Source organism: Salvelinus fontinalis, chromosome 38 (assembly GCF_029448725.1).
Source record: "Salvelinus fontinalis isolate EN_2023a chromosome 38, ASM2944872v1, whole genome shotgun sequence".
Taxonomy (NCBI): Eukaryota; Metazoa; Chordata; class Actinopteri; order Salmoniformes; family Salmonidae; genus Salvelinus; species Salvelinus fontinalis.
In genome coordinates this window covers 32,380,135-32,404,637 of record NC_074702.1, presented here as the reverse complement: position 1 = coordinate 32,404,637, position 24,503 = coordinate 32,380,135, and the positions used below count along the sequence as shown (strand labels likewise).

Here is a 24,503-nt window from a genome sequence, read left to right as displayed (position 1 = left end):
CACGGGGGGCCAGTACAAACCAAAAAAAAGTATGAATGTATGTACTTGTAAGTCGCTCTGGATAAGAGCGTCTGCTAAATGTAAATGTAAATGTTCACAATGCTGTCTGTGTGGGTGGACCAATTCAGTTTGTCCGTGATGTGTACGCCGAGGAACTTAAAACTTACTACCCTCTCCACTACCCTCTTACTACCCTCTCCTATGTGGATAGGGGGGTGCTCCCTCTGCTGTTTCCTGAAGTCCACAATCATCTCCTTTGTTTTGTTGACGTTGAGTGTGAGGTTCATCAACTTTGCGCTCAGTAATGAGGTCATTCACGAGAAAGGTTAGACTAGTGATTTCTCTAACATTTAAAAGCCTCATATTGAATGAGTGTAGGCCAGTCTGCCCCTGGAAAGGTAACCAATGGAATAACAACCAAATTATGAACATTACAGCCACGTTTTCTGTCAGTCTCTAATCGATCAGAATGGTAGGATATGACAATTTGTATAAACTCACTAGAAGGTGACGTTAGAGGAACATAAATTAGGTTACTCACAATAACCATAGTGCCATTTCTACAGGAGTTGATATGCTTTCCAAGTCTTTTGTGGTTTATTCTGACAGGGAGGACTGGAGCACTACCAGACCCTGTTAGTCAGTCTCTAAAACAGTTTGTGATGTTACTGAAAATAATCCTGGAACCCCTGCGGTTAGGATAATCCCGTCTCTTTTTTTAAAAACTGCTGATTGCTTTCACAGCAAATCAAAGTTGTCACAAAAGGAGACATTCCTGTCATTGCAAAGTTTCTTCAGGTACTCGTTTAGAGCACCGAGTCGGCTGAAATGTTCCGAATCCCTCCGATAGCACAGGAGGGGGCAGGAGATAATTATTCTCTTTCCTGTGCTAACGAGGTGTTTAAAGAAATATATATTTGTAGTCCTCCCTCAGATCGCCTAAAGCGAAGGTCGTTAAAACCTACGTGAATGGGCCTCCCGAGTGGCGCAGCGGTCTAAGGCACTGCATCGGTGTTACCATAGCCTGGGGTTCGATCTCAGGCTGTGCCATTACCGACCGTGACTCTCTTCCCTAAGCTGCTTGATGGTGGTGCATTTACCATCACCATCATTAAGTTTGCTGATGACACAACAGTGGTAGGCCTGATCACCGACAACGACGAGACAGCCTATAGGGAGGAGGTCAGAGACTTGGCCGTGTGGTGCCAGGACAACAACCTCCCCCTCAACGTGATCAAGACAAAGGAGATGATTCTGGACTACAGGAAAAGGAGGGCCGAGCACGTCCTGATTCTCATCAACGGGGCTGTAGTGGAGCAGGTTGAGAGCTTCAAGTTCCTTGATGTCCACATCACCAACAAACTAACATGGTCCAAGCACACCAAGACAGTTGTGAAGAGGGCACAACAAAACCTATTCCCCATCAGGAGACTGAAAAGATTTGGCATGGGTCCTCAGATCCTCAAAAGGTTCTACAGCTGCACCATCGAGAGCATCCTGACTGGTTGCATCACTGCCTGGTATGGCAACTGCTCGGCCTCCGACCGCAAAGCACTACAGAGGGTAGTGTGTATGGCCCAGCACATAACTGGGGCCAATCTTCCTGTCATCCAGGACCTCTATTACCAGGCAGTGTCAGAAGAAGGCCCTAAAAATTGTCAAAGACTCCAGCCACCCTAGTCATAGACTGTTCTCTCTGCTAACGCACGGCAAGCGGTATCGTAGCGCCAAGTCTAGGTCCAAGTTGCTTCTAAACATCTTTTACCCGCAAGCCATAAGACTCCTGAACAGCTAATCAAATGGCTACCCAGACTATTTGCATTGCCCCCCCCCCCCCCCCTCCCCCCCTACGCTGCTGCTACTCTCTGTTATTATCTATGCATAGTCACTTTAATAACTCTACCTACATGTACATATTACCTCAATTACATTGACTTTGTACCGGTACCCCCTGTATATAGCCCCGCTATTGTTATTTACTGCTGCTCTTTTAATTATTTGTTATTCTTATCTCTTACTTTTTTGTGTTTGTATTTTCTTAACTGCATTGTTGGTTAAGGGCTTGTAAGTAAGCATTTCACTGTTCACTGTTGTATTCAACGCATGTGACACATTTGATTTGATTTAGTGCTGACAAATCCCCGTCCAGTTTTCAGTTACACCTCATCTTCATCTTGTGATTGTGTGGAAATCATCTCACACCTAAAGCATTTGTGCCCAGCCGTGGATAAAGACACCAGTGGGCTAGCACTGCTAGCGTTAGCCTGCTTCGTTTTCATGATGGCTAGCAACTAACTGCTACTTAACAGGAATCCGGGAACACAAACATGCGGTCCCAGCCTTAAAGGCTAACCGTGTCGCGGAACCCATAGCAATAACTTTAGCTATGATTTTAAAAGAAAACTATTTCATAAAAACAACAAACCGAGTGTAGACAGTACACTGTTCTGTTGCGTGCACTGATTATGTATGTAGCCTCAAAGAAAGTTCATGAAATTAGTCATTTGCTAATCTTAGATAATATCAATATTTAGTATTAGACATTTCTGAGACTCACTTTTACAGCACCTTCGACGATACAGCAGTAGGAATACAAGGATATAACATCTATAAAATGTCTACGGGGGAGGTGTTGCTGTATATATTCAGAGCCATATTTCTGTAAAGCTCAGAGAGGATCTCATGACAAATTAAGTAAAGTGCTGTGGTTGCAGGTTCACCAGCCTCATCTGAAGCCTCTTCTTTTAGGGTGCTGCTATAGGCCACCGAGCGCTGAAGAGGAACTGTGACTTATACCTGTAACATGACCCAGGTTATCACTCAACCAATTAGAATCTATTCTAATAGTGTTGGATCTGTGATATGATCAAGCGGATATCTTCACCAATGCTACTGGGCTTTGCTCCAAAGTAGGCGATAGTGCATAAGTTCAAACACCACAGGGAACAGTTTCTGAGGAGGGCTCTCAGTGAGGGCTCTTCGATACTGCACGGTACTGTCTTTCCAAGCTAGTCAGAAGACTTCTAGTTTGGTGTGGCGCCATTTCCGTTCCAGTTTTCTGGAAGCTTGCTTCAGAGCTCAGGTATTTTCTGTATACCAGGGAGCTAGTTTCTCATGACAAATCTTTTTAGTTTTTAGGGGTGCGACTGCATCTAGGGTATTGCGCAAGGTTAAATTGAGTTCCTCAGTTAGGTGGTTAACTTATTTTTGTCCTCTGGCGTCCTTGGGTAGGCAGAGGGAGTCTGGAAGGGCAACAAGGAATCTTTGGGTTGTCTGAGAATTTATAGCGCGACTTTTGATGATCCTTGTTTGGGGTCTGAGCAGATTATTTGTTGCGATTGCAAACGTTATAAAATGGTGGTCGAATAGTCCAGGGTTATGAGGAAAAACATTAAGATCCACAACATTTATTCCATGGGACGAAACTAGGTCCAGAGTATGACTGTGACAGTGAGTAGGTCCGGAGACATGTTGGACAAAACCCACTGAGCGATGATGACTCCGAAAGCCTTTTGGAGTGGGTCTGTGGACTTTTCCATGTGAATATTAAAGTAAGTCACCAAAAATGTGAATATTATCTGCTGTGACTACAAGGTCCGATAGGAATTCAGGGAACTCAGTGAGGAACGCTGTATATGGCCCAGGGGGCCTGTAAACAGTAGCTATAAAAAGTGATTGAGTAGGCTGCATAGATTTCATGACTAGAAGCTCAAAAGACGAAAACGTCTTTTTTTTTTTTGTAAATTGAAATTTGCTATCGTAAATGTTAGCAACACCTCCGCCTTTTGCGGGATGCGCGGGGGATATGGTCACTAGTGTAACCAGGTGTAATCACTAGTGTAACCAGTAAATGTGTCTAGTGGGATGCATGTGTCTACTGAGATGCAGTGCCTTAGACCGCTGCGCCACTCTGGAGCCCAAAATATATAGACAGGTGGACTCCAAGTTGTAGAAATATCTCAAGGATTATCAATGGAAACAGGATGCACCTGAGCTCAATTTCGAGTCTCATAGCAAAGTGTCTGAATACTTTTGTAAATAAGGTATTTCTGTTTAAAAAAATATATAAATTTGCAAACATTTAAAAAAAACTGTTTGCTTTGTCATTATGGGGTATTGTGTGTAGAATGCTGAGGATTTTTATTTAATCTATTTTAGAAAAGGGCTGTAACGTAACAGAATGTGGAGGGGTCAAGTCAAGGGGTCTGAATACTTTCCGAAGGCACTGTACATACCCCACCAGACACGCCACTACAGGTTTCTTCACGGTCTCCAAACCAAAAACAGATTTAATGCATCGCTCAGTTATGTATAGAGCCATGTCATCGTGGAATGCTCTGCCACAAGAGGTTACTTGGGCAAAAAGCAAGTTTAGCTTATTGAAAACGGATAAAACCATGTATCACAGTGCCTTTTTCTAAAGATCTAATTTAACTGTACTGTATATAAGAATATGCTTATGTGTATATACTGAGTGTACAAAATATTAAGACACCTTCCTAATTTTGAGTTTTTCCCCTCAGAACAGCCTAAATTCTTTGGCACATGTACTTAACGAGATGTAGAAAGCATTCCACAGGGAATGGGATACTGGCCCATGTAGACTCCAATGCTTCTCACCGTTGTGCCAAGTTGTCTGGATGTCCTTTGGGTAGTGAACCATTCTTGAAACACACAGGAAACTGTTGAGCATGAAAAACCTAGCAGCGTTGCAGTTCTCGACACAATCAAACCGGTGCGCCTGGCATCTTCTACCATACCCCCGTTTTAAAGGCAGTTAAATATTTTGTCCTACCCATTCATCCTCTGAATGGCACGCATACACAATCCATGTCTCAATTGTCTCAAGGCTTAAAAATCCTTGTTTAACCTGTCTCCTCCCCTTCATCTACACTGATTGAAGTGTATTTAACAAGGGACATCAATAAGGGATCATAGCTTTCACCTGGATTCACCTGGTCTGTCTATGTCATGGAAAGAGCAGGTGTTCATAATGTTTTGTACACTCAGTGTATATAAGTAGTGTGTACATTGTATTTTTTGTTGTCTCTCGGTGACTTTCTTGTAACTCTTTTTATTTCAATGTAATATCTTTTGTTGTTCTTGTTCATTCCTGTTCTGTAGTTTGTCATGTGTTTGTACGTTTTATGTGGACCCCAGGAAGAGTAGCTGCTGCACGCGCAGTAGCTAATGGGGAATCTTACTAACCTAATCTAAACATGCAACTAGACACATAATAAACCATAGGCCTAGTTTAATTAATGAGACTGAGACTAGAACATAATGCCCTGCTATGACTTGGCAACCTATCAGATCGCTGGCTCAGCGACCAGGAGATAGTAGGCTAGGCGGCCACAAATGTAACCATTTAACCGCTGTCACGGAGGCCAATCAAAGTAGATAAGGTTTGCGTTAGGTTACACTCTGCATATTAAACAACATCAAAGGAAGCGTAAATTATAACAGTATGCAAATTAATACACATAATAGGCCATACTATAGCCTGTATAGACTACAACAGTGGCCAACAGCCTTTTCTTAGTCAAGATCACTTTGTTAGTCAAAATGCAATTCTCGGCTGGGCGCAGGAGATCAAGTGCGCCTACAGTGTATTGTGTGATATCAATTAAATGATCAATGGCCTAACTATAGTGCATGGGCGGAGAACCACAGGGCAAAGTTATATTTCCAATTAAATTTGCTGTGGGCTTGTGGTATCTGCTGTCGACACGGTGATCTAAGCTATCTGATTGGCCAGCGATATGCCTACAGGTGTATCTGATTTAGCTCTCTGGGGAGATAAAATTATTAAAAGAGATTAAAGAGTTTGTATCTTCAGACAAATAAAATGGTTCAAAATGGGAACACTTCACCTACCCGGGATGCAGGGACACTGAATCAAGTGCACACATCGTATTGTTGGCGAATAGGCTACTAAAAACATTGTTTTATTTATTTTTAATCTAAAATAGCCCCGCCAGGCCGTGCAGTGGCTTTGCCCTGACAGTGCCCTCAATAATTATTGGGACAGGGAAGCATTTTTTTCATCTTTTGGCTCTATACTTGAAATCAAACAATGACTAAGTTAAAGTGCGGACTGTCAATTTTAATTTGAGGGTATTTTCATTCATTCCGTGTGAACCGTCTAGAAATTACAGTCCCCTCCATTTTTAGGGGACCAAAAGTATTGGGACAAATTCACTTATGTGTATTAAAGTAGTAAAAAGTGAAGTGTTTGGTGCCATATTCTTAGCACGCATTGACTACATCAACCGTGTGACTCTACACATTTGTTGGATTAATTTTCTGTTTGTTTTGGTTGTGTTTCAGATCATTTTGTGCCCAATAGAAATGAATGGTGAATAATATATTGTGTGATTTTTGGAATCACTTTTATTGTAAATAAGAATAGAAGATGTTTCTAAACCCTTCTACATTAATGTGGACGCTACCATTATTACGGATACTCCTCAGTGAATTGAAGTGAATAATGAGAAAGTTGGACGCACAAATATCATACTGGCACACAGCTAACATACGCACTATACATACACATGGATTTAGTACTGTAGATATGTGGTAGCGGATGGAGTAGGGGCCTGAGGGCACACAGTGTGTTGTGAAATCTGTGAATGTATTGTAATGTTTTAAAATTGTATAAACTGCCTTAATTCTGCTGGACCCCAGGAAGAGTAGCTGGGGGATCCATAATAAAAACAAATGTAAAAAACCTCCAATGGAACGCTAACCTCTCACCATTGATATTTGTGCGTCAAACTTTCTCACTCGTCATTATTCACGATTCATTCAGGGTTATCCGTAATCATGGTAGCATCCACGTTAACGTAGAAGTGTTCATAAACATATTCTATTCTTAACCACAGAGAGTCAGTTGGAAACTCAGGTCGTGGTCTTTCTTGGCCGGTGGCTAATTCACAAAGTGTCTGCTTCATTCTATTCATTAAGCTGAAATGCCTCGCGGTTTCAAGTGGATTTTCAGTCTGCTTTGTATTCGGGATTAGCAGTTAGTTGATCCAAATGGATTGATTTGAAATGTACCTCATCTGTTTCTCTTTCCAGGCTAATGCAGGAAGTAACTGCAGCCCTCAGGAATCACAGAATACTGTTCCACCTCTTCTCTCCTTCTCCGGGAGCATGCCATCTGAACCTTGTGTCAGGTAAATCTGTAAACCGGTGAATCCGTACACACACACACAGCTCTACAACTGTTTCCAGCGTTTTGTAATTGGGTGTGAGACTCATTTTTGCCCTTAGAGTTTGCAATGCCATCTGCAGTGTTAACTGTAGTATATGTGGTGAGCTAACTAACCTCTGACCAACCTTGGTTTGGCATGGCTGGTCTGAGCTTCAGTGGGGCAGCATGTTGGCAGGTGTGGTCAACCCCCCCTCCACACACACACTTCTCTGTCAGATTATAATCCTGACTCGGCCTCTCAGCCTGTGGCGACGTGTCCCTCATTCCCGGGGTATTACTCTGTCAGGGCCACACACACACTGTAGGTAGAGGGGCAGGCTGTTCCTCAGGGCCTTGTCCAGACTGGACAGAGTTAGGGAGGAGCAGCCCGTTGACAATGTTGAACTACAGCTGCTGAGTCTTAGTGGTGACCAGCAGGGGACTCCAGTGCTCTACCACGAACCCTGAGAATGCACACACACATACACACACACCCACACACACACACACACACACACACACACACACACACACACACACACACACACACACACACACACACACACCAGACTTGTGTTCACATACCTTCAATAGTATTTAGTTATTTGTAGTGACAGACCAAACTGCAGACAGGCAGAAAAAAGGACTGACAGCTAGTTGACTAATAAACAGACATATGAAATGGACAGCTAGGAGAACAAGAGAGACAAACAAGGAGATGCGGCAGGTAGCCTAGCGGTTAAGAGTGTTGGGCCAGTAACGAAAGGTCGCTGGTTTGAATCCCTGACTTGAATAGGTGAAAAATCTGTCCATGTTCCCATGAGCAAGGCACTTAACCCTAATTGCTCCTGTAAGTCGCTCTGGATAAGAGCATCTGCTAAATGACTCAAATGAGATGAGCAGAGAGACAGAGATTTTCCCACAGCCTTGACTGATATCTCTCCCTCACTCTCTCTCCCCCACTCCTTCCTTCCCTCTGTCCCTCCCTCGCAGTGGGCAGGAGCTGGTAACAGACCAGAGGCTATGCCAGTCCAAGTCTCACCAGGACTCCGTCCTCTCCGCCCTCAACCAGCAGAGGAAGGATGGCCTACTCTGTGATGTCACCCTGGTCGCCGGCGACCAGAAGTTCCACGCCCATAAAGCAGTGCTGGCGGCGTGCAGCGATTACTTCCGGGTGAGTTTGGACCTGGAGAGGACACTACACTCTTAGAATTTTTTTCATTTGTCTGTCCCCAAAGGAGAACCCTTTAGCTTCTAGGTAGAACCCGTTTGGGTTCCATGTAGAAACCTTTCCACAGAGGGTTCTACATGGAACCAAAAAGGGTTCTCCTATGGGGACAGCCGAATAACCCTTTTTGGAACCCTGTTTTCTAAGAGTGTAGTTTCAAGCTGTTTTGTCACGTGCACAAGTACAGTGAAATGCCTGTCTTGCAAGCTCTTTCCCAACAAAGCAATAATCAATATCACTAGTACTAAAAAATAAATTAGTACAAAAAAACACGAGAAATAGAAACAATAAGAACAGGAGAGAGTAAGTAAGCTATATACAGGCTCAGATCCAGGGTCAGTGCCAATTCCATATAATGTGCTGGATACTGGAGTGGTAAGGGTAGATATGTATAGGGTGTCAGGTGACTAGGCATCAGGATATATGATAAACAGAGTAGCAGCAGCGTATTTGATGATTGTATGTGTGTGTGTGAGCAAATAAAGCGTGTGTGTGTGTGTGTTGGCGTGTCAGTATGAGTGTGTGTGTAGCGTCAGTACTGTGAGTGTGCATAGAGTCAGTGCAAAAATAAAAGGGTCAATGCAGATAGTCCGTGTAGCCATTTTGTTAGCTATTTAGCAGTCTTATGGCTTGGAGATAGAAGCTGGTTATGAGCCTGTTGGGGTCAGACTTGTTGCTCCGGTACCGATTGCCGTGCGGAAGCAGAGGGAACAGTCTATGGCTCGGGTAGCTGGAGTCTTTAACAATTTTCCGGGCCTCCCTTTCACACCGTTTGATATAGAGGTCCTGGATCTCAGGGAGATCGGCCCCAGTGATGTACTGGGTGTTCTGCACCACCCTATATAGCACCATGCGATCGAGGGTGGTGCAGTTGCCATAACAAGCAGTGATGCAGCCAGTCAAGATGCTCTCAGTTTGGCAGCTGTATAACTTTTTGAGGATTTGAGGGCCCAAGCCAAATCTTTTCAACCTCCCGAGGGGGAGGTGGCACAATCGTGAGGAACTTGAAGCTCTCGACCTGCTCCACTAGTGCCCTGTTGATGTGGATAGGAGCGTGCTCGCCCCCTGTTTCCTGTAGTCCACGATCAACTCCTTGGTCTTACTGTCATTGAGGGAGAGGTTGTTCTGGCACCACACTGCCAGCTCACTGACCTCCTCCTTGTTGGCCTTCCCATTTTCGCCCGGTGATCAGGCCTACCCCCGTCATGTCGTCAGCAACCTTGATGATGGTGTTGGAGTTGTGCATGACCACGCAGTTGTGGGTGAACACGGCGTGCAGGAGGGGAGTAAGCACACACCCCTGTGAGGCCCACGCGTTGTGGGTCAGCGTGGCGGAGGTGTTGTTGCCTACCCTCACCACCTGGGGTCGGCCCGTCAAGTCCGGGATCCAGTTGCAGAGGGAGGTGTTCAGTCCCAGGGTCCCATGCTTGGTGATGAGCTTGAAGGGGACTATGGTGTTGAATGCTGAGCTGTAGACAATGAACAGCATTCTCACGTATTCCTCTTATCTAGGTGGGTGAGGGCAGTGTGGAGTGCAGTTGAGATTGCGTCTTTGGATCTGTTGGGACGGTATGCAAATCGGAGTGAGTTAGGGGTGTCTGGGATGATGTGTGCCATAACCAGCCTTTCAAAGTGCTTAAATCAAATCAAATTGTATTGGTCACATACAAGTCTTTAGCAGATGTTATTGCAGGTGGTGATTGTGATACAGGGTGGTAGTCTTTGTGGCAGGTAGCCTTAGAGTTCTTGGGAACAGGAACAATGGTGGTCAGCTTGAGACGTGGGGATTACAGACTGGGACAAGGAGAGGTTGACAATGACCTTAGATATGCCTGCCAGCTGTTCTGCACATGCTCTGAGAACACGTCTGGCCTGCGGCCATGCAAGTGACCTGATATATAAACCTTACTCACGTCGGCCTCGGAGATCGAGATCACCCAGTCCTCTGGGTCGGCGGGGGCCCTCATGCACGGCTTGGTGTTTTTGTCGAAGTATGTCTAAAATGCATTGTGTTCGTCTGGTCGAGACGCATCGTTGGGCAGATCACTGCTGGTTCTTCCTTTGTAATCTGTAATGGACTGTAGCCCCGGCCACATGCGGCTGGCGTCGGAACTTGTGTAATAGGATTCCACCTTGTTTTTATTTTGTCCTGTTGCTTGTTTGATGGTTCTGCGGAGGTCGTAGCAGGATTTCTTGTCCTCAGCCGAAGTCTCTGGGTTAGCTGCGATAGACCTGTGTGTGGTAGCCCTGTCCTTTAATTTAGCTGCAACCTTGGTGTTAATCTAGGGCTTTTAATTGGGGAAGCAGCGAACCTTCACTGTGGGGACAACATCGGTGATGCATTTCCTAATGGGTTAGGGTTAGGGTTAGGAACACATTTGTGGCCTGCTGGAGGTCATTTTGCAGGGCGCTGGCAGTGCACCTCCTTGCACAAAGGCGGAGGTAGCGGTCCTGCTGCTGGGTTGTTGCCCTCCTACGGCCTCTTCCACGTCTCCAGATGTACTGGCCTGTCTCCTGGTAGCGCCTCCATGCTCTGGACACTACGCTGACAGACACAGCAAACCTTTTTGCCACAGATCGCATTGATGTGCCATCCTGGATGAACTGCACTACCTGAGCCACTTGTGTGGGTTGTAGACTCCGTCTCATGCTACCACTAGAGTGAAAGCACCGCCAGCATTCAAAAGTGACCAAAACATCAGCCAGGAAGCATAGGAACTGAGAAGTGGTCTGTGGTCACCACCTGCAGAACCATTCCTTTTTTGGGGGTGTCTTGCTAATTGCCTATAATTTCCACCTTTTGTCTATTCCATTTGCACAACAGCATGTGACATTTATTGTCAATCAGTGTTGCTTCCTAAGTGAACAGTTTTATTTCACAGAAGTATGATTGACTTGGAGTTACATTGTGTTGTTTAAGTGTTCCCTTTATTTTTTTGAGTAGTGTATATCAACGAATTGGCGAGGGCACTAGAACAGTCTGCACCATCTGATCTCACCCTACTAGAATCTGAAGTCAAATGTCTACTGTTTGCTGATGATCTGGTGCCTCTGTCCCCAACCAAGGAGGGCCTACAGCAGCACCTAGATCTTCTGCACAGATTCTGTCAGACCTGGGCCCTGACAGTACATCTCAGTAAGAACAAAATAATAATGGTCTTCCAAAAAAGGTCCAGTTCCCAGGACCACGAATACAAATTACATCTAGACACCGTTGCCCTAGAGCACACAAAAAACTATACATACCTCGGTCTAAACATCAGCGCCACAGGTAACTTCCACAAAGCTGTGAACGATCTGAGAGACAAGGCAAGAAGGGCCTTCTATGCCATCAAACGGAACATAAGATTTGACATACCAATTAGGCTAAAGATACTTGAATCAGTTATAGTATGTAACTCTGTGTTGTTGTCTGCTCTATACTTTATCTTGGCCAGGTCGCAGTTGTAAATGAGAACTTGTTCTCAACTAGCCTACCTGGTTAAATAAAGGTTAAATAAATAAATAGAACCAATTGCCCTTTATGGTTGTGAGGTCTGGGGTCCGCTCACCAACCAAGAATTCACAAAATGGGACAAACACCACATTGACACTCTGCATGCAGAATTCTGCAAAAATATCCTCTGTGTAACGTAAAACACCAAATAATGCATGCGGATCAGAATTAGGCCGATACCCACTAATTATCAAAATCCAGAAAAGAGCTGTTCAATTCTACAACCACCTAAAAGGAAGCAATTCCCAAAACTTCCATATCAAAGCCATCACCTACAGAGAAATACACCTGGAGAAGAGCCCCCTAAGCAAGCTGGTCTTGGGGCTCTGTTCACAAACAGATCCTACAGAGCCCCGGGACAACAACACAATTATACTCAACCAAATCATAAGAAAACGCATAGATTTGCACAAAATCAAATCAAATCAAATCAAACTTTGTCACATGTGCCGAATACAACAAGTGTAGAATGTACCTTGAAATGCTTACTTACAAGCCCTTAACTCTTCTTGAACTGCACTGTTGGTTAAGAAAATATTTACCAAGTAGACTAAAATAAAAAGTAACATAATAACAATAACGAGGCTATATACAGGGGGCACCGGTACAGAGTCAGTGTTTGGGGGCACAGGATAGTTGAGGTAATTTGTACATGTAGATGGGGGTGAAGTGATCATGCATAGATAGCGGTGTACAAAACAGGGGGTGGGTGGGGGGGTCAATGTAGCAGAGAAAACAGTCTATAACTTGGGTGACTGAAGTCTCTGACAATGTTATGGGCTTTCCTTTGACACGCCTATTATATAGGTCCTGGATGGCAGGAAGCTTGGCCCCAGTGATGTACTGGGTCGTACGCACTACCCTCTGTAGCGCCTTACGGTCAGATGCCGAGCAGTTGCCGTACCAGGCGATGATGCAACCCGTCAGGATGCTTTCGATGGTGCAGCTGTAGAACCTTTTGAGGTTCTGGAAACCCATACCAAATCTTTTCTGTCTCCTGAGAGGGAAAAGGTTTTGTCGTGCCCTCTTCACGACTGTCTTGGTATGTTTGGACCATGATAGTTCGTTGGTGATGTGGACACCAAGGAACTTGAAACTCTCGACCCCCTCCACTACAGCCCCGTTGATGTTAAATGGGGGCCTGTTCGGCCCACCTTTTCCTGTAGTCCACGATCAGCTCCTTTGTCTTGCTCACATTGAGGGAGAGGTTGTTGTCCTGGCACCATACTGCCAGTTCTCTGACCTCCTCCCTATATGCTGTTTCATCATTGTCGGTGGTCAGGCCTACCATTGTTGTGTCGTCAGCAAACTTAATGATGGTGTTGGAGTCGTGTTTGCCATGCAGTCGTGGGTGAACAGGGAATACAGGAGGGGACTAAGTGGAGGGGACTAAGTACACACCCCTGAGGGGCCCCAGTGTTAAGCATCAGCGTGGCAGACGTGTTATTGCCTACTCTTACCACCTGGGGGCGGCCCATCAGGAAGTCCAGGATCCAGTTTGAGGGAGGTGTTTAGTCACAGAGTCCTTAGCTTAGTGATGAGCTTCGTGGGCACTATGGTGTTGAACGCTGAGCTGTAGTCAATGAACAGCATTCTTACATAGGTGTTCCTTTTGTCCAGTTGAGAAAGGGCAGTGTGGAGTGCGATTGATATTACGTCATCTGTGGATCTGTTTGAGCGGTATGCGAATTGGAGTGGGTCTAGGGTGTCCGCGTGGATGCTGTTGATGTGAGCCATGACCAGCCTTTCAAGCACCTCATAGCTACCGATGTGAGTGCCACGGGGCGGTAATCATTTAGGCAGGTTACCTTCGCTTCCTTGGGCACAGGGAAGGGTGGTCTGCTTGAAACATGTAGATATTACAGACTCGGTCAGGGAGAGGTTGAAAATGTCAGTGAAGACACTTGAGTTGGTCTGCGCATGCTCTGAATACACGTCCTGGTAATCCGTCTGGCCCTGCGGCTTTTGTAAATGAAAAGTGGTTAACCCAATCCCTTATAGAGTAGAGACTGCATTAGCTATGGAAACACAATTTACCTAGAGCAACACTAGTGCTTATACCCAAAAAATAGCGGTCCTAATCAAAAAAAGGGGCAGGAGTATCCTCTGCTCTGAGGTTGTAGTGGTGTGACTGTAGCCTGGTTCCAGATCTGTTTGTGCTATCATGTTAACTCCTTCGCATGACAAGGTGTGGCATGAAGGCGCAAACAAATTGGTACCCAGGCTAGTGTGATTTAGGAGTCCTTGATTATTTTAGTTGTGAATTCAAGACATGACTAATCCATCACCCTGCCGCTTCCCCTGTTCCTCCATCCCTGATCAATGGCTCTGCCATCATCTCATACGGTGACACCAATCAATTGCTTTGATTGGGGACAACACAGCATCAGGCACAGCACAGCAGGCTCCGGGCCAGGCGACTGCTCTCTCTGGGGCTTTGATTTCACTTTGTCTTTGTGTGTGTGTGTGTGTGTGTGTGTGTATTAATGCAGTGTTTCCCAGAAAAAGTTCAGGACCAGGAAGTAACCAGTCTGTGTGTCGGATAGTGATAAATATAGCTTGGAAAATGGGTGTCAAAGAAACACACGATCTCTATGTCCAATGAACTCTATTGATAGGCCAAGAGTGGGCCTTCAACTGGAGGGCAGTTGCTGTGTGGAATCACATGGTAGTCCTTGTGCTTTCTACCCCTTGGGGGGGGTGTCTCCTGTCTGTCTGTTCGTTTGTGTGTGCTGATCAAGCAACAATAACTTCTGTTCTCTCGAAGACAATAAATGAAGTATTCTTATTTTTCGCGGAACAGATGGCTATATCGGTACACTAGTACAGGACTAGTAAAGGCCCTGTGCACTATTTTTCGTATCTTTATTATTATTATGATATTTCAGGGGGTGGTTCAGCACCCCTACTTCCCGAATCTATGAGGCTGTGTTTGTAATTCAGCTGTGCGGCAGCCTATTTATAGCTCAGGTTTGCTGTGCCAATGTCTCAGAGGTGTGTGTGTGTGTCTCTCTCTCTGTCTCTGTCTCTGTCTGTGTGTGTTCACAGGCCATGTTCAGCCTGTGCATGGTGGAGAGTGAGGCAGACGAGGTGACTCTTCAGGGAGTGACCAGTGTGGGACTGAAACATGCACTAGACTTCGCCTACACGGGACAGGTGAGTCTACAGTAGCGCCTTCATCTGCAACTAGCCACCCCACCACCTGTCCTCGAGTCACACACAGGTACTGAACTGTACGCACAAACACATCTCACAACTGTCCAGGCTTACACTAACTAAGAGTGACAGTTTTTTTCAGCTTTTCGTTAGCTGATTAAAGCTATAGCCCAGCCATACTCAACTGGCGGATACTCCCGATACTTGACCCCTAGGGTGCCCCCATTGATTTTGTTGAGTCACTCAGGTATCATATGAACGCACATAAAAGATGACAAAATGTGTAGAATTGCAGGAAATTTGCTTTAAAATGCTTTGAAGTTTTCTCTCCGCCAAGGAAAGGGATGTGAACAGTTTGAGCATTTTGGGGTCATATGAGTCGCGATGTGAGGGTTTGTTACTATGCTGATAAATGACAATATCCATCCCGGACCGTTGCCATCTAGTGCATTTGTGTGAATAGGCCTTCTTAAATAGTGGTTGAGTCCACCTGCTATAGCCTATACATGGATGTGATATCTAACCTAGCCTGATACTACAGTATGCCAGTGACCCCCCCCCCACACTCTTTCTCCTCCCTCTCTCTCTTGCCTATCTCTCCCCCCCCCCCCCATCTTTCTCTCCCTCTCCCTCTCTCTCTCTTTCTCTGCGGTGAGGAGTCAGGAGATCTATGCCCTGTGGCCCGGCAGTGAAAGGCTGGCTAGCTCGTAATTATTCCTAATTGCATTTCCACAGTGGAAATGAGCAGGGGGAGTTGTGTTGATGTGGGTCAGCAGCCGGCTGCCGGTCCGTTTCCGTCTGCTGAGATGATGAGACGTGAGCAATATGCTTATTTCAGTAAACAACCACAGAGCTAGTTGCTGAAATCCACGGGCCACATGTCAGGGGCCATGGGGTTAGCAGACATGCTGTTGCTATATAGTCTACACTGAGAGCACGCACGCACGCATATTATAAATAATAGTTGTGGTTTTTATTTGATGTTGCTTCAAATCATGTATTTTGCATGGCAATTACATGGAAATGTGGTATGTATCACAGTTGTAAGAAGAATAACAGTGTGTGTGTGAATAACAACGTATAATACCACTCTAACTGCAATGTAATGACCCTTTAAATTCATGTTTTATAGACACTGAATATAAAGCGGGACCAACACGTGTAGTCTATTGAAGAACACCCAGCGCAAATAACGCCTCGCAAACGCTTTCAGTAACACATGAGTGAAATCACATTAGTTGACATGCTATTGCGCACGAAAAACACGCCTGGCCTGAGACCACAGTCACACACCCACACACATGAATCAGCAGCATTATATAAAGGGACCACTGGTCCCCGAGTGCTTCTGTCATTTGCTTGCGTCCCAAATGACACCCTATTCCAGACACAGTGCACTACTTTTGACCAGAACCCTAATGGCACTATATAGGGATTATGGTGTCATTTGGGATGGGAAACTGTCTGCCTGGGGAGGTGAGCAGTGTGTGAGGTGGACAGGAAGTGGTCTCACTCAGGTCCTCTCCTCAGATCATGCTGGAGCCAGGGGTGATTCAGGACGTTCTGTCGGCAGGAAGTCACCTTCAGCTGCTGGAGCTGCTCAGTCTTTGCTCCCACTACCTCGTCCAGGTGAGGAGTCAAGACAGACATGGACACACACACTCACATATATTACATACTCACACACGGTCATATACAGTAGTACAGTCAGATAAGCACATACGTATCACACACACACACGCGCACTGCAATTTATTGTGTATATGGAGGGTCTACTCTCCATATGTTCAAGGTACCTCCTAACAACACAAGACCACACATTAAACCCCCCTGTCACTACCAGTAAGATACATTAGCATGGCAGTGGGCAAACCGTTACATCATGTTATGGTGAACAGTGCTCTCATACACCATCTGCTGTTAGAGAGAGAAATGGACACTGTTGCACGCCATTGATTTCACTGCACCTATAGACATACTCCCTGCTCACTGTAAACACTGTATTATACAATTAAGATAGCAGTTAAGATCACAGCTGAAGATGCAGAGAAAAGACCCAGGTTAACATAAAATATAGATTCACTAGCTTTCTATATGTGTTTTGTCTGTATGAAATTAGATATTGAACAGGTTATTTTTGTGGGCGAGTGTTTGTTTGAGCTGATTTCTCAGAGCCATGCAGTATATTGCACATGGTTCTGCTTATTGCCAGCAGATGGCAGTCTTATTCCACTCTCGATCTCCATGTTCTATTCTCTTGCCTCTCCTGTTCTCTCTCTTACGCTGTGATCTGCTTGAATAACAATGTGGTCTCATCTCAATAGATTCTCCAGTTCAAAAACACCCCAAGGAACGTGTGGGACCCAGAGTGTGTGCGTGCGTGTGAGGGATATTCAACTGTATGTCTGCGTGTGTGTTACTGTATGTATTAACTCAAACTCTACACCCCAACTCTGTTCTGCCACCTCTGGTCTCTTGGCCCTCAGCTCCTGCTCAAACTTCTTCTCTGTCCTGGCACCCAAACGGTGGAACAAACTTCCACCTAACGTCAGGACAGCGGAGTCCCTGCTTATCTTCCTGAAATGTTTTGAAACCCTTCCTCCTCAAAGAGTATCTTAAATATATCCCAGGGGAACCCCCCCCCCAAAAAAAAATATAAATAAATACACAAAAACATGCACTTGTCTTTTCCTGCTACTTTATTGTGGGAAGATCACAGTCCCATGGCTGTGATATGTTGTTGTCTCACCTAGCTATCCTAAGATGAACGCACCAATTGTAAGTCGCTCTGGATAAGAGCGTCTGCTAAATGACTAGCTGGGTTTCTCAACTCCGCGACATGTAGATCTCGGAGTTGGGTTTGCGACGACTGTCATGTGATACGAGGAAACAGTCGGCGGTTGTATTTGAAAAAAAAACAAAACATTTTTTATGAAAAAGTATGGATTTCAGCGAAGAAAGGCCCGCTTTTACACAGGACAAACATATGTTTAAGAAAAGTGTCGACCGACAGTGACTCGACGTCGTCGGAGGTTTAGGCCGCCCACAGTCGTCGCTGCTCAACTCCGTTGCGATGGTATATAATCGTGGCGTTTAGAAACTCTGCTACGAAATGACTCAAATGTAAATGTATTTACCTTATGAAGTCTGTACCTGCCGATGTGTCCACAACAGGAGCTGAACAGTGTTAACTACCTGGACCTGTACCGTGTGGCTGATCTGTTCCACCTCCCTGCTCTGGAAGAGGCTGTGGTCAGCTTCCTGGTAGAACACCTGTGTGAGCTGCAGCAGAGCCGCCAGGAGGAGGTGCTGCTGCTCCCCTACCGCCTCCTCAGGGAGGTGCTGAAGAGCGACCGCCTCACCTCCCTCAACGAGGAGGAGATCTGGCAGGTACACTGCACTGGCTCCTCAGTCTCACACACACACACACACACACACACACACACACACACACACACACACACACACACACACACACACACACACACACACACACACAATGGAAGGAACAAACACATGTTCGCAAATGCTTGCACGTATACAGACACACACACACACACACACACACACATACACATACACTATATATGCACACCATAAACCCACACAGCCAGACCCACACAGACTTTGATATACTACATCACACAGTGTGTCATTAAACATCAACTGGTCCATTTTCATTGCCTGCACCAAAATACACTATGTATGTATAGGCGTGAATAGGAAAGGAAGGCGTGTGTGTGTGTGTATATATGGATGGGTGAAGTGTGGAGGGGGGGGGGCGGGCTGGCTATGTGTTTTGACTGTTCATTTGCACCAATCAGGCCCCCCTCTCCACCTCTTCTCTCTCTCTCCCCCCTCTCTGATTAGGCCCACCGCGGCTTCATCAGCGCCCCAATCCCCCAGCTGTCACTCCGGCCGCCCGTCTGATTGAAAACAATCAGGCCTCTGATGGCACAATTGCCCTGACCCTTTAGCCAGGCGATGCTGCCATAATCAGACCCTGATTAGGCTGCTTTGGGCCTCCTTCACTCTGCCGAGAAGGTTAATTTGGGCATCCGCCCGGAAAAAAAACGTGCGGGCGCCAATACACAGCCGATATAGTTTGCCCGTCAATCATCGTCACACCGACTTCTCTCCGAGTCTCACGCTCTGGAAATCACATTTTCTTGGGTCTTTGTTTTTTTCCCCCTCTTCTTTGCGCGTTTGCCTTTCTCTGGCTGCTCTCTCCCTCTCTCTCTTTCTGTCACTCTCTTTGGGGAGGAGGGGAGGGAGGGGAAGTTGATTTATTCTCTGCCCCGAGGAAGTTCTCTGATCCAGCGTGACCTTCACAGTCAGCCTACCGGAGCACACACACCCCTCCGCCACTTCAGAGGTGGGAGGAGGAGGAGGGAGCGGGAGAGAGAGAGAGAAAGAAGGAGAGGGTGTGTAGATAGCAAGACCGAGAATAGGACAAAGCAAAGAGTGGAAGGGGGGGGGGGTGTAAATATTGTTTTATTGGCATAATTTTAGGATGTATTTAAGAAGGAAGAGAAAAAGGAGTGGCATTGACAGTAGTAGGACAATATATACAGTGCGTGTGTGATTGATGTGGGAATATGTCTGCGTCTATGTAAATGTGTGTTTTGGTGTGCTGTTTGTACAGAATGTGGTTTGAACGCATATACGCGCCAGCGTAGTGTTTGAATAGGGTTTCAGTGTGTATCCAGTGTGCCTGCGAGTCAGGAGGAGACGCTGACAGTGAACCGCTCCAGCTCGGTAATCGTGCTGTGCTGTAATAAGTTCCCTGTCTCTGTACTGATTGTGTTAAAAGCCACTTTGTTTCCCTGATAATGGTATCAGCGATCTTCAGCCATCTCGCCCACATTCACACGCCACCGCCGCAGCTAAACAGCCTCCGATTGCTCTCAAGTTCAATTAAATCCCCTCTCTGCTTCTCTCCTCTCCCGGTCCTCAACAAAGGAATGTACCGGTGGATATTCATGATGCTTGCACACAACAGTGTGTGTGTGTGTGTGTACGCGCGTTTTGTATAAGTGTGTTTGTGTATACAGTAACACACTCGTCTTGATCTTGCAACACTGCTCTGTAGGCATTTAGAATACTAATAAGTATGAATCGCTTCCCTCTGCCTTCCTCTTCCCCCTCTCCTCTTCAGCTGGTGGTGTGCTGGTTAGAGCATGACTGTCGGTACCAGTACACCGAGGACCTGATACAGCACGTTCGTTACGGTCTTATGGATGTGGCCGCCCTGCACCACGTGGCACAGTGCCACCCGCTGGTCCAGTCCAGTGCCACCGCCGCCGCCCTAGTGGACGAGGCTCTAGAGTACCACCGTGCCACCTACGCCCAACCCCTCCGCCAGACCGCCCACACCAAGCCCCGCTTCCAGTCTCTCACCCTCTACATCGCCGGCGGGCGCAAGCGCGAGGTGAGCCGCGTACGGGAGCTGCGCTACTTCAACCCGGCCGCCCAGGAGAACGTGCGCGTGGCCGGGTGCTCCAACTGGAGCGAGCTGGCGCCCATGCCCGCCGGGCGCAGCCACCACTGCGTGGCCGTCATGGGTCACTTCCTGTTTGTGGCGGGCGGCGAGGTGGAGCATTCCACGGGGAGGACGTGTGCGGTGAGGACCGCCTGTCGGTACGACCCCCGGGGGAACCGCTGGACGGAGATAGCCTCCATGAAGGCGTGTAGGGAACACTTTGTCCTGGGAGCTCTGGGCCAGTACCTGTACGCGGTGGGGGGGAGGAACGAGCTGAGACAGGTGCTGCCCACCGTGGAACGCTACTGTCCGAAGAGGAACAAGTGGACCTTCGTCCAGTCCTTTGACCGCTCGCTGTCCTGTCACGCCGGCTGTGTGGCTGACGACCTGCTCTGGGTCTCAGGTACACACACACCCAGATGGAGAATAGAGCATAACAGACTGAACACACACACACATGCACGCCACCTGTATGTAATACTCTTCTCTGTTACAGGTGGAGTCACAAACACAGCTCAGTACCAGAATAGACTGATGGTGTACGACCCAGAACAGGTAACTGAAGAACAGGTAGTACAGAGAAATAAGCGAAAAGTAAGACAAATGCCATCAAAACATTTAAAACCATGGTTTCAGAACAGTTTATGTGATAGCTGAGTAATACGCTTGTTTACTGCAACAGGAGGATGTGTGTTTGCGTGAGACAGAGAGCCCGCGCGCAAGGGGGAGAGCAATAGGGAGAAAAGGAAAGCAAGAGTGAGGAAGGAAGGAAGGAAGGAAGGAAGGAAGGAAGGAAGGAAGGAAGGAAGAGCAAGAGAGAGCGAGCAGGAGACCGAGAAAGTCTCATTTGTATTCACCGTGGAGCTATATTCACCTGCCAGGAACACCAACCCCCCACCCACACTACCCTCAACAGATGGCCACCCGTCAGGTCCTACCAGACATACGCACACACACCCGGACGCACGCACATATAAGCAATCGCGCGCCCACGCACACAATCGCTCACGTACACACACAAACATGGTCACGTACGCTCCCCCCCCCCCACATACACACATACAAAACAACCATTGACACACTTAGTCAAATGTGCTCAGTCGGATACATCCGTGTAAAATGGAGAGGGTGAAGGGTATTATAAGGAATGGGGAGATATCATTAGGAAAAATCATAGTTCTGGTGTCACATTATTTATCCAGCACTGAACATACATCAATTACCCAAGCAGGGATACGCTAAAATATTAATCCATCTATTCAACATCTTCCCACCATCCTTTTTCCTCCCCACCTTCTCTTTCTCTCACTCTCTGCCCCCACCCCTCTCTCCTCCATCTCTCTCTCTGACAGAACCAGTGGCTGGCCCGCAGTCCCATGCTACAGAGGCGAGTGTACCATGTCATGGCCGTGGTGAGAAGGCAGCTGTATGTGCTGGGAGGAAATGACCTGGACTACAACAACGACCGTATCCTGGTCCGCCACATCGACTCCTATGACATAGACATGGACCAGTGGACCCGCTGCACCTTCAGCCTACTCACGGGTGGGCGGGCTGCACATACACGCGCTCATGCATACGCATGCACGTACACACACACGCACACACTAGATAAGATCACTGTCCTCCTTTTCCCCGCGTGACTCTCCACCCCTCCCGACTTGATTCCCCGTGAAGTTGTCAAATAAGTTCAAGGTGAAGTCGGGAGTTATTTTCTGAACTTTCCCAACGCACCCGGTGTCTCAGATGACATTGAGTCATATGGGCCTCTCTTTGGCACAGTGAATCATTGTTTTCGCTCTCTCCTCTCTATCCTCCGCAGGTCAGAACGAATCTGGAGTGGCAGTCCATGATGACCGAATCTATGTTGTCGGTGGATATTCTATTTGGACCAATGAGCCCCTAGCGTGTATCCAGGTGAGTGACCTTGACAGAGTTAAGTAACCTGAAAAATGGTCTTATTAAACTATGTTGCACATAAATCATTTATGCATCGTTTTTTTTTAAGGTGTTTCGAGTGCTCTTATAATCCATTAAGAGGAAAGAGGGTATTCATAGCAAATGTTATCTTACTAAAAATCTCTTATTATTTCATGGATTTGACATTTTTTTTATTCCACGTCCTGTTGTCCAGGTGTTGGACGTGAGCACGGAGGGGAAGGAGGAAGTGTTCTATGGGCCAACCCTACCGTTCGCCTCCAATGGAATAGCAACGTGTTTCCTCCCTGCCCCCTGCTTCACCTGCCCCAACCTCCAGACTCTACAAGTGCCCCATCACAGGATAGGGCCTGTCTAACACACTAATAGAGACTACAGTAAATGTCTACATAGACACATCATGCAGCTCTTATGGACATACAATTATGTAACCCAAAATAACTCCTTCACAACACCCCCACTCTTCCTCTAAATGCATTCACACACTATTGCCACCCAGATAAGATTACCCGCGTCTTCGCCAGTTTCAGGATCCCAACCTGACCACTCCAAGTGCAGGCGTCACTGCCCATCCTGAGGCCTTGACACGACCCATAAACTGAACAAAAAACGTGGCCCTGAATGAAAGGAGGGACCTCAAGAGGACATTGAGGAGGTTCCCCTATTCAGCTACCCTGTGATGATGGACTGATCTTCCATCAGCTGTAGGGTCGGGGTCAATTCAGGAAGTAAAACAGAAATTCTGATTTGCAATTTTGATCATTGAAAAGCGTTGAGAATAATAGATATTCGATTGGAATAATATATCCTGAATTGACATAGAATTGACCCCAACCCTGCTCAGATGACTGGTTGAGTAAAGGGGCTGCTCCAGTCAATGGTGCAAAACAGAAGATCGCAATGCTGGAGCACTCAAGGGGAGCAGAGCTCTCTACGGAGTGAAATGGCTCCCTCTTTTACTAATGCACTCTAGGGCTATTGGCACTCTAACTAGCTGTACTTACTACTTACCATAACCCATCTACTCCATCCAAAGCCAATGGACCCATCCAAGGTCGTTTCAATTGAAACCTGTTGTGTGAACTGTGGACCCCGTCTTACTCTTTCTTGAGCGTGTGTTTTCTATTCAAGCTCAGGATTTACGACTGTTTCAACAGTTCAATGAATGTCTGACCACTGTTATCGTACAGTGCATATACTCAACATACTGTATGTAGGAGAACCTAAGCTATGTGTTGCCCCTGTCTTATGCCATTTTCAAAACGTCTTGTTTTACTTTGAGCAAAAAAATAAGACAAAGGTAATTCTGTAACTCCACCAGCCTCCAGCAGTGAGAGGAGGTGTGAGGGGAAAAAAACATGTCTTGTTTTCAGAATAAAGAGGTACTGTATCAATAAAGACCATAATCAGTTGAATCGAGCAAGTTAATCCGCTGTATTGTCTTAGCATGAAATAGGGGAGTGTTGTTTAAAAAAATAAATTAAAAAAGTGCTTTTGGGAGGGTTGTGTTTTTTCCTATTGGGCACAGGGGAGGGTAGTGTGCTTTTTCCCTGGTTTACATTCTCCCTTTTGCAGGATTTACGATCTCATTTATTCTATCCTTAGCAAATTGTCTCATCTGCTTGCATGCACATCCCCTATTTCGAGGTGTTTTGGTACTTCCCTTATGTAGTACGCTTTTCCACGCACTAACTATTATTATAAACTGGGTGGTTCGAACCCTGAATTCTGTTTGACTGACAGCCATGGTATAGCAGACCCTATACCACGAGTATGACAAAACATGTATTTGTATTGCTCTAATTACTTGGAAAGTGGTTTATAATAGCAGTACAGCACCTCAGGGTTTGTGGTATATTGCCAATATACCACGGCTAAGGGTTGTATCCAGGCACTCTGCGTTGTCGTGCGTAAGAACAGCCCTTAGCCGTGGTATATTGGCCATATACTACACCCCCCTTAGGCCTTATTGCTCAACTATACCACAGGTATACACTGAGTGTACAAA

General features: G+C 46.3%; 1 protein-coding gene across 2 annotated transcripts in view; it reads left to right on the top strand.

The window, feature by feature from the left end:
- Positions 1-23,914, top strand: part of klhl32 (kelch-like family member 32) — a 37,398-nt gene extending 13,484 nt beyond the window's left edge. The window contains exons 2-11 of one of the 2 annotated variants that reach the window (XM_055903400.1): positions 7,081-7,178; positions 8,189-8,369; positions 14,968-15,075; positions 16,606-16,704; positions 18,250-18,465; positions 20,234-20,960; positions 21,054-21,112; positions 21,910-22,102; positions 22,380-22,474; positions 22,692-23,914. In XM_055903400.1, the coding sequence (XP_055759375.1) occupies positions 7,156-7,178; positions 8,189-8,369; positions 14,968-15,075; positions 16,606-16,704; positions 18,250-18,465; positions 20,234-20,960; positions 21,054-21,112; positions 21,910-22,102; positions 22,380-22,474; positions 22,692-22,853 (1,863 nt within the window). In that variant the 5' untranslated portion in view covers positions 7,081-7,155 and the 3' untranslated portion in view covers positions 22,854-23,914. The remainder of the gene's footprint in view (positions 1-7,080; positions 7,179-8,188; positions 8,370-14,967; positions 15,076-16,605; positions 16,705-18,249; positions 18,466-20,233; positions 20,961-21,053; positions 21,113-21,909; positions 22,103-22,379; positions 22,475-22,691) is intronic. The other variant, XM_055903401.1, reaches the window with a different exon arrangement.
- The last annotated feature ends 589 nt before the right edge of the window (positions 23,915-24,503 follow it).